The sequence below is a fragment of the Larimichthys crocea genome, chromosome VII (genome assembly GCF_000972845.2).
Source record: "Larimichthys crocea isolate SSNF chromosome VII, L_crocea_2.0, whole genome shotgun sequence".
NCBI lineage: Eukaryota > Metazoa > Chordata > Actinopteri > Sciaenidae > Larimichthys > Larimichthys crocea.
In genome coordinates, this window is record NC_040017.1 from 16,557,794 (window position 1) to 16,567,580 (window position 9,787).

At 40.2% G+C, this 9,787-nt stretch overlaps 1 protein-coding gene across 1 annotated transcript; it reads left to right on the top strand.

The window, feature by feature from the left end:
• The first annotated feature begins 273 nt into the window (after positions 1–273).
• On the top strand, positions 274–9,695 carry tmprss13a (transmembrane serine protease 13a). The gene is made up of 13 exons (XM_019274270.2): positions 274–661; positions 3,073–3,247; positions 3,382–3,492; positions 4,038–4,199; positions 4,693–4,819; positions 5,320–5,415; positions 5,653–5,696; positions 6,430–6,592; positions 6,745–6,923; positions 7,345–7,443; positions 8,304–8,446; positions 8,553–8,705; positions 8,821–9,695. The coding sequence occupies exons 1-13, from the start codon at positions 644–646 to the stop codon at positions 8,833–8,835; spliced, it is 1,485 nt and encodes a 494-aa protein (XP_019129815.1). The 5' UTR covers positions 274–643; the 3' UTR covers positions 8,836–9,695.
• The last annotated feature ends 92 nt before the right edge of the window (positions 9,696–9,787 follow it).

A 9,787-nucleotide genomic window follows, 5' to 3' on the forward strand; every position in this document is an offset into this window, starting at 1 on the left:
CACACTATTAAAAACAAACAAACAGTAATTACATTTACAAAAGGGAATGCACCTTAATCATTAGCTTTATTAACTGGATTCGATAGCAATGACAAAGCTATTTTTCTCCAGCTCTTTCCTTTTACTGGCGTAAAGTCCAGGATGTAAAATTTACAGATAATACTTTCTGCATTAAACTGAAATTAATCATTCACCCATAACTTTAAAAAAGTTAATTGGTCACTTTCTGTGACCAAGAGGACAGCTCAGCTGGTGTCATTCGAGCCGTAATGGAGCTTCATACTGAGAAACAAGCTTTGACAATCTCTGGCTGCCCCGAAACCGGTCTGGCAGGTGGAAAACTGGTGCACTGGGCACGCCCGTCTCTGTTAGGAGAAGAATGAAGGCTTGAGTGAACGATGGAGGCTGGAGGTGGGAGGTGTTAGACAAGAAGCCAACCTGTTGTTGCTTAAATAAAAGTCAGTGACAATCAGTAAGAGTAGAAAGGAGAAAAGAAGAAAAGAAAGAAGAGAGTAGACGTGTTTAATGTGGCACCACCATGTTTTAACTGCTGCTCTGTGACACTGAGTAAACACCTGGATGTGAATAAGCTCCACACACCTGCTCTCACCTCCACTTTCTGCTCTCTGCTGACCTGAATCCGATGGAAAAACATGATCCGGTAAGTTCCTCCTTTGTCTTTCTCTTATTTATTTGTTTAAGTGTGTCTCTTGGCCTGTTCTCTGACTTTAAACTTCCTCAAATAAATAGTCAAGTTGATACTCACTTGTCACTGAAACCATGAGTGGTTTATCTGCTTCTTTGATTGCTTTGTTTGAGTTTCAGTGTGTTGATCTCTGTAAAGCTGTGGGGCCTCTATACGTGCTGTTCATTGGAGGGATTATGAATAACAAACCTGCTAGAGAGCAGCTTAGAAGCAGTTTCAATATTGCTTTTACATAGACTGTTAAAATATTTTCTGCCTTTAGGCTCTCCACCTTACATTTCACCATTTACCTTCACAACATCAACTTTTCATAAGCTGAGAAAAAGCCATGTTTTCAGCTTTGCAATGCATTTTTCAGACGATCCAACGTGTATTGAGTTTGAGACTATAAAGGAACACTTAACCTTACTTTTTATTTGAAAAAGGCTAAACTAAGATTTTGATATCATCTGTAACCATAGACTTCCAACATAAACTAGTGTTTCCCTATCCAAACTGAGAGTCTAAGGATACAAGGTGTTGTATGTGCTTTGATTTATTTTAGGCCCTGCAGACTGGAAAACTACAGGTAACACTTTATGTCGCGTAGCTTTGTAACTTTATATTATCATAGTTATTGTTAAAGTGAAATATTGACCTTTAAGATGTCATACGAATCCCTAATCTCTTAACGTTTTCAGTACTTTCCCATAATGGCCGATAGGCAAACTATGGAAGATGATCCAAGTGTACTCTGCTGCGAAATATGATAAACCTGCTCCTCCACCTATTTTTGCTCAGCCATTTTACTTAAATTAAGTGCGGTGTATGTTGCCTATAGCCCATTTTGAAACTTGATCAGCATTCAATAGAAATGTTCATGTGAAACAACCTTTTGTAGCAAGTCCACCCAGAGTCTTTTCAGGACCAGCTCGATAGATTAATTCCATTCTTTTTTCGACAAAGGATGCCCCCCCCCCACCCATCGGTTTATGAAGGTGTGACCCCAGTAATGAATGGTGAAGGGTCATAACAGTTTTGGAGATCATATAGGGTTATTTGTGCACTAGATTTGGAAATTAAGACTAATTTGACTGTATTGCAAAGGCAATAACAGACCCTTAATTGTTCATTTCAGAATTTTTGTAGTACTGACCAAACTTCTAATGTGATGTACATGTTGAGCGGCTGCTATGCTGTGGAAACTTTTGACTGTATTTAGGTACAAAAAACTACACTTAAAGTAATCTTCGAGATTGTAATGCCTCACTGCTAACTTGGTGTCAGATGTGGCTAAACGTGTTTAGTCACGTTTCAACCTCCTTAAACCATCCCAGGCTGCATTCCAGAGAACATTAGCAGTATAATAAGTAGAGTTACATGTTGAAATTGTAGCGTGACATGGCAACTTTTGTGCCTGTACAGTCAATATGAAACTAGTGCCAGCAGCCAATTTTATTTTTAGATCTCAGAGAAACTGGGTGCATGGCCAAGACAGTGTATAATACAGTGATCTGTGTTTTTAAACCAATAAACAAATATGTCAGACGTGGCTGTTAATTTGTGGCCTTTAGAGGTGCAGATTTGCAGATTTTGTTAGCTACGCTAGCTGTTTTTTTCCATTTCTACTCTTTGTGTTCAACTAAGATAATGGGCAGCTGGCTCTAGCTACATAGTTATCATTTGTCAGATGTACAGATGGTAACAACCATCTTATCTTAAACTTTTTTGTAATTTCCACGTACAGTAGCCTACTAATCCTAACTGATCCTTGTTCTTGGCCTTTCCTATCAATGTATTTTCTGTCGTAACATCCTAGTTCAGTGTAGCTAAGTTTCAGGTATATTCAGGAAATATTATTATATGAACAAGGAAATAGTGTCGAGGAAACCTTCCCAAACATAGTTTTGTGAGTCAGAATGGCGGCAACAGAAACAAAAAGATATATCACCCGCTACTGTAAGCTGTGATTTAAAAATGGGCAGAAGAGATAACATAGAAAGGTTAAAAAATGAACTGTTGAAACCTGATATTTTAAACACTGTTGCCTGGATACATCACTTGCGTCTTTGTGCCTAAGGTTGCCACGCAGGTGTGGACTTCAGCCTAGACTTGATAATATTGTTAGGATTGCATTGAGGACAATGAGCTATGTGCCTAGTCTTGGCAACCAAAAACATGCAGGTGATCTGCCTGCATATCTATTGTCTGTCTATCTACTGATAGTATAATAGATCTTAAATATAGCATGGTGTCCTGTTTCCAAGGGTAATGGATGATACAATGGATAAAGACTTCACATGACATGGTGTGTTATTATAATAAGGGATTGTATCTATATAATGACATGTTGCTATGTATTTACTCTCCTTGTCTTTTCCTCACAGAACGAGCCCCCTCCTCCTTACTACTCTGTTGCCGTGCACACCCAGCCCCCACTCAAGCCCTATGAGGAGGTGGTGTATGGTGTGGGTTTTGGCCTGACTCCTCCAAGTCATCCACATTACATCCCCCAGTATCCACCGCCTGTGGTTGTTCCCACAGTCACACGGCCAAGCATACGTGAGTGTTCTCTTCTCCTAGCTCTTATGTTTTCCTGAGAATACAATGGATGCAGGTGTACAAACAAAACAAATGGAGAAAGAGTCCCTTTGACTACTGTTAATGTGTGTATATTTTATGCTGTCTGTGTCCAGCCCCCAGCTCTAAGACGAAGAGATGCTGCCAGAATAATGCCCAGTGTTTCGGAGGGTCAGGGGGAACCTTACTGCTGCTTGGTTTGCTGGGCTTGGCCATCTGGCTTGGAGGTATACTCTGCTTATTCACACAGATCACTGAACATTGTCATTAATAATAATTAATATAATTTATTTTGGGGGGCGGTGTTTAGCTCAGGTGGTAGAGCAGCCTCCCCATGTGCGAAGGCTCAGTCCTTGCTGCGGAAACCCAGGATTCTAATCCGACCTGTGGCTCTTTCCCGCATGTCATTCCCCGTCTCTCTCTCCCCACATTTCCTGTCACTCTTTAGCTGTCTCTATCAAAATAAAGCTTGAAAAGGCCAAAAAAATAATCTTAAAAAATAAATAAATAAATGAAAATAAATGTTTTATTTTGGGTTATTGTAACTGCATGCAAAGTATGTTAGTCACAATGTTTTCTGTGCCCTTGTTTGTGTTGTTGTTTTTGCAAGATGGCTTACTTTTATATTAGATAAATCAGAACAAAAGCACTCTACAAGGCTGTTATTTCTCCCCTCCATTTCCATTCCAGTGTTTTGAGATTCTAATTAACTATAACAATAATAAATACCTCATCTTACTCCCACTGATCACTTACTCTACCCAAACCATAGTTCGTTACGGCACCCGGTTGGCAACAGCAGCATTCCTCTACGACAACGACAATGAGCACTACAAGGAAAACCTTTTGCCAGTGTATGACACCTGCAGCAACAATACTGTCCAATGTGATGCGATAAGAGACTGTGAACTGGGCACTGATGAAACAAACTGTGGTGAGTAGTCACGTGCACGTACACAAGCACACACTTAGACCTTACCAGCGCTAGACTAATACAAGGACAGATGGTCAAGATGGGCAGACACTTGCAAGCCAAAAGGATACCCTGAAAACAGGCAAGAGGATCTTCATGTTGAGTTCTGATACATAGGTTTGATAACTGGGGTAATATTCAATGGTAGGCACATGTACTTAACTTGAATCTACACTAATAAAAGTACTTTAATATAACTCATATCAGGGAATTGTGTTAAAAGATGGAAGGAGCTGCACACAGCAGCATGTTTGCATTTGTTGAGTCTTGCCAAGTGAAGCTAATTTATTTCATATTTGATTTCGTGCTTTCACTGTTTGTACAGTAGTTGCAACAGCAGCAGCGCACAGATTAAAGCCTCAACATTACTGTCACATCGTGTTAAGCACAACCCACTAAAGCGGCACCATCTAAGTTGGCTTCTTTCTTTTGTCTCCCTCCTTTTCTTCTGCAGTGAGGTTTGCCAAGGACAACAGCGTGCAGGTCAGGACATCCCAAGATGGCCGCTTCCTACCAGTGTGCTATAAAGGCTGGGACCAGAACTATGCTGACCAGACCTGCGCTCAGCTAGGATTCAGAAAGTAAATAATCACCATTTTGACTCAGTTATAATTTTGTCAAAGCTAAACTGAAACCTGAACCTAAAATCTGCCTAAACGACACACACAAAATGGTCTTGGTGCAGCAGTGCTGAGAGCTGAAAACCTTTTTGGATCAGCAATCCAACATTAGAATATTTATTTCTATTTTCCATCATCATTCAGAGCTATCTTGTACTTCATGAAAGAGTGATTTAGCTAGTAATTTTTTCCAGACCCAATTTCAACAGCAGCTAGCGAACATGTGGGTTTCTATCTCCAACCTGTAATTTACCCACTGAGATCCATCTAATTTCTCCTCACCTGCTGCTGTGTGTTTAGGGTTGAATTGATTCTCCACGGGTCTCTCTGGGGTGTCTCAGTGTGACTGAACCAGAATGAGTTTTCAGGCCCAATCAGACATTGCTTTCAACAAAATGGTCTGTGTGTGTGTGTAAGTTTATCTCTTCAGCTTTCTGAACTGCCTTTCTCTCCATCTTCAGGTCTTATGTCACCAAAGCAATTAAATCCCAGGAATCCATTGGTTTGACATTGACCAGCAGATCATCTTCGCTTATCCAGGGTCTGGTAAATGTCAGGTATACAATCCAGTCCTTTCCCCCATTGTTTCATACACGGTTCAGACTTAATTTGTGATCCTTCAAATCTCAGTTTATCATGAAATCAATCTCATTGTGTTACATCTATCAATATTTATTATTATTATTATTATACATGTTATTTTCTCTTTTTATAATACAGCAAAAATACCAGTTGGTTTCCCGTATGTGCTCATGTTAACTGACATGTTTTTCTCATTGTGTCATATTACACAGTTCTTCCTGTCCAGACCAGGAGACTGTCTCCCTGCAGTGTATGGGTAAGGAGCCTCCATCTGTTCCTAAAGTCATGTGTCACACGCAGTTACACACAAGCTCTCTCATTCTCTCTGCACATGCAGCCATTTGCTGCCTTTTTACAGACCATGTTATCTGCAAATTGGGGTGATAAGGCTGAGTTTCAACAATGAGAAAACCAACAGTGAAATACTGTACATCATAATATAGCAAATATGAGGGGTAGCATGGAAGCCAGTTAAGGGAGTCAATTTGAATGTTTGGGTCTGCTGTAACACTTGCAGTACGTGTCATATTCCTGGCACCACAACATGCATCCAACACACCCTTTCAGCCATCTTTACCTAAGCAGTGCTGTGCCTATTGGCACACCTCTAATATTGAAAACTGTGCAGACACTTTCAACATCTGCTGTCATTGCCAACACTCTCACTACCTGCTGTGTTGATCTTAGTGTTTGTTTGTGGGTAGTGATGAGGTCAAAGCCTAGATGGCAAATATCAATGCTGCACACATTCAACATTTACATAAAAATCTATTCCATGTGAGTGAAATATGCAAACTTGTATAGTATATACAATGAACACATTGGTGTTCAATGCACCGAACAGAGTTTTGTAAAGCAGTAACACAATATGATCTTTCTATCACCACCATTTAACTGAAATTCACCAAAGAATAATATTGAATTATCTCTTACAGATGTTTTAGCTGTTTTTTGGTATTGTTTCACGTTGTCTCCTGTTCCGTTTCCAGACTGTGGTCTTCAGCAGTCCACATCCCGGATCATTGGGGGTAGCATAGCTAAGATAGGTCAGTGGCCTTGGCAGTTGTCACTCCACTACAGAGGATCCCATGTCTGCGGAGGTGTCCTGATCTCTCCTGATTTTGTGCTGACCGCTGCCCACTGCTTCCCAAGGTGACTGACACAGAAAATGTGTACTTCCTGTTTTTTTTTGATATTGTAATAATCATTTTTATTCTTGGAAGTTGTCATGCAAATATTCTAAGATGATATATGCTGAAAACATAATCACCATTGCTATTGCTTTACATCTTTCCCTTTTGCAGAAGTAATCCTTTATCTCTCTCGGCAAAGTACTGGACAGTGTATAGTGGAGTGGTGTCTCTGGACAGACTACCTCAGCCCTACCTAGTTGAGAAGATCATACTGAACGAGGACTACAACAACAAAACCAATGACCTGGACGTCGCTCTGCTTAAACTTAAATCTCCAGTTGTTTTCAGTGGTCAGTTACTCTTACAGTTCACTCACATTCATGTTTTTGTTCATGTTTTTTGTTTTTTACAAAAAAGGGGATTTAATATCTAAGGATTTAAACATAGTTTTATCATCATGTAGTGAAGGGCCGTACATTCATAAATGTGTTTGTTAAACATAAACCAAAAACTAACATGGTGCCATTGGGTAGAGCAAATACACAGGACAATGACTACCATGGAAATGTTTTTCTCTTGTTGTTGAGGCTGAGCTTTTAAATGGGCTGGGCTGAGTCTACAGTCATATTGTTGGTAATCTCATTTGCCCAGCTCTTGCCCAGTGTTTGTGTGAGTGTGTGTGTACGTGCATCTGTCTACACTGCTATCCCTTTAAGCACACACAGTTGCTGCTGTGTTTGTGGAAGTAAAATACATATTTTTGTGCTGTAGATGAAGTTCAGCCGGCTTGTCTGCCAACCACTGGACAGCAATTTTCCCATGGAACCAGATGCTGGACCTCAGGTTTTGGCACCACTGAGGAAGGATTAGGTAAGCTGGCATATGCAGACACCTACAGCAAAATACACTCTCCTAAAAATATAACAAATTACATAGTTTATCGTTTATTTTTATTGGCTCTCTATTAGCTTCCACTGTAGCAAAAAAAGCCACATCGTATGATCTGCTTTAGGAACATCTGTATATTTGTTAAAAGTTTAAGCCCTTTATGACCTAGTGCTGTTTGAAAACTTGTTCCATCCCTGTAAACAAGTCTTTGGTTTGAGGGTATTATATAATGGTTGTCTACCCACATAGCAATTAGCAGATTGACACAGTGAGGTGCGTACATATAATCCAAAGTAAAATTAGACCAGATCAAAGCACACAGGCACATTTTATCCCCTTTGTTCATTCAAAAACTGGGTTTTACTGTGTTGATAAGGAAATGGTGTCTTAAGTGTCCCTGGGGTAAAGCAATTTATCATTTGCCTTTAAACTACATGATAGAATAACAAATAAATGAGTGCATGTAACACTGGATCACAGATCCAGGTCAAAAGGCAGGATTACAATCTGGAACAAGAATAACAAACAACTCCAGAGAGCTAGGGCAGTCGAGCAGTAGTCAAAAGTCAAAAGAAGGCAGATAGGCATCAGATGAAGTGCAGGTAGGCTGAGCTGGGCATCACAGAACAAAGTCTGGACCCCCTAAGGGAACAAGGGTAACCTATCAGAGAGACTAATGTCTGTTCTCTGTCTACTGAGGCTCATAGCGACTCAGAAAGATGGATATAAGACCCAGTGTTAATGGCCGATGGGCAACGTTTCACATTCATTCAGCTACTTTTCTGACATCTTTTACAGCCTTGTTAGAAAAATTAATGAGCATATTGTTTCCTCCAATGCAGGCATTGTCTCCAGGGACCTGATGGAGGTGACTGTGGACATCATTGGTTCAGAAGTGTGTAATAGCCGCAGCGTGTATAGAGGCGCCGTGACCAAGAACATGCTCTGTGCGGGTGACCTGGATGGAGGCAAAGACTCCTGTCAGGTGAGCAGTCAGTGTCAAAGAACAGGTTTACAATCATCTGAAACTAAACATCTTGAAAACTTTAGAGTTGAACTTGCATTAACTGAGCATGAACTGTATTTTTCAGGGTGACAGTGGTGGACCTCTAGTGTGCCAGGGAGACATACGTTGGTACCTGGTGGGGATCACCAGCTGGGGAGCTGGCTGTGGTCAGAGAAACAAGCCTGGTGTTTACACTAAAGTCAGCAGTGTTTTGGCATGGGTCTACAGCAATATGCAGGTAAGAATGGAATAAATAAAACATCATGCATTCAAATGATTTAAATATATTCAGATTTACTGTAGTTCACAGGTTCTTCACCTCTTCATCTTAACTCTCTCTCTGCCTCTTACAGAAAGAGAGGCCGTGATGCGTCTTGCTGTTGATCTACATTTCCCACTTCCCCCAATAAAACCCTGCACTATGAAGTCATCTCAGAGAGATAGATGGATTTACACATTTACAACTGCAATTTATGAAGAAATAAATTAGACATAAGGATGGATTGATGGTTGCATGCTGGTGTGGAGGAGTGGCAACATGACAAAATGCACAACTTGAACACTGGACTTCTTTCTTGATGTTGCACACGTTCACTACATTCACCCTCTGTCACAAGGTGTATTATGTGAATTATTATCTAAACCTGATTATTGATACACACTAATCGATGCACTGACTTCAGTCTTGCATTCTTGATTTTAATCACCTGTCTTTTAGGCATACAATATGTTCACCTTTAAACAAGCTTTAAAGATGGCTGGCCCTTCTCTTAAGTGTTCTGTGCCAATGAAACACAGTCCACTGTGCTGTGATTTCCTAGAGAATGATACTGTTCAAAATGATTTTTGATTGTAGAGGTGTGTTTTTTTCCTCAGGGACACATCTCAGGCTTTTCAATATTGACTTGTTTACCATATTAAAATACATACAGTAAAGGACACTTTATGTATTCACTATATGAAGGAAGGAAGCAGTGTGACCCTTGACTCCCTTATTGAGCTGGCACTCTGTCTGCGTACCTAACCCTGCCCTTAGACTCACACTGTGAAACCGTTCAGAAATTGTATATCAATAATTGTACATATGTTCTCTGTGTATTATATTTCTGTACATTTGCCATGTTGTCTATCAGAGATTTCTATTTGTCTAACGTGTGGGTTCATTGAACATTATAAACTGAGCGTACAATAAATAAAGATCAAGAAAACCCTTTAATGTGGAGGTTATTAACCATATATAAAGCAGGAACACAAGACCATCACAAGCTGTCAGTCACACATGGGGGGCTGGCATTATGCTAGGGGTTATGCTATGATGGG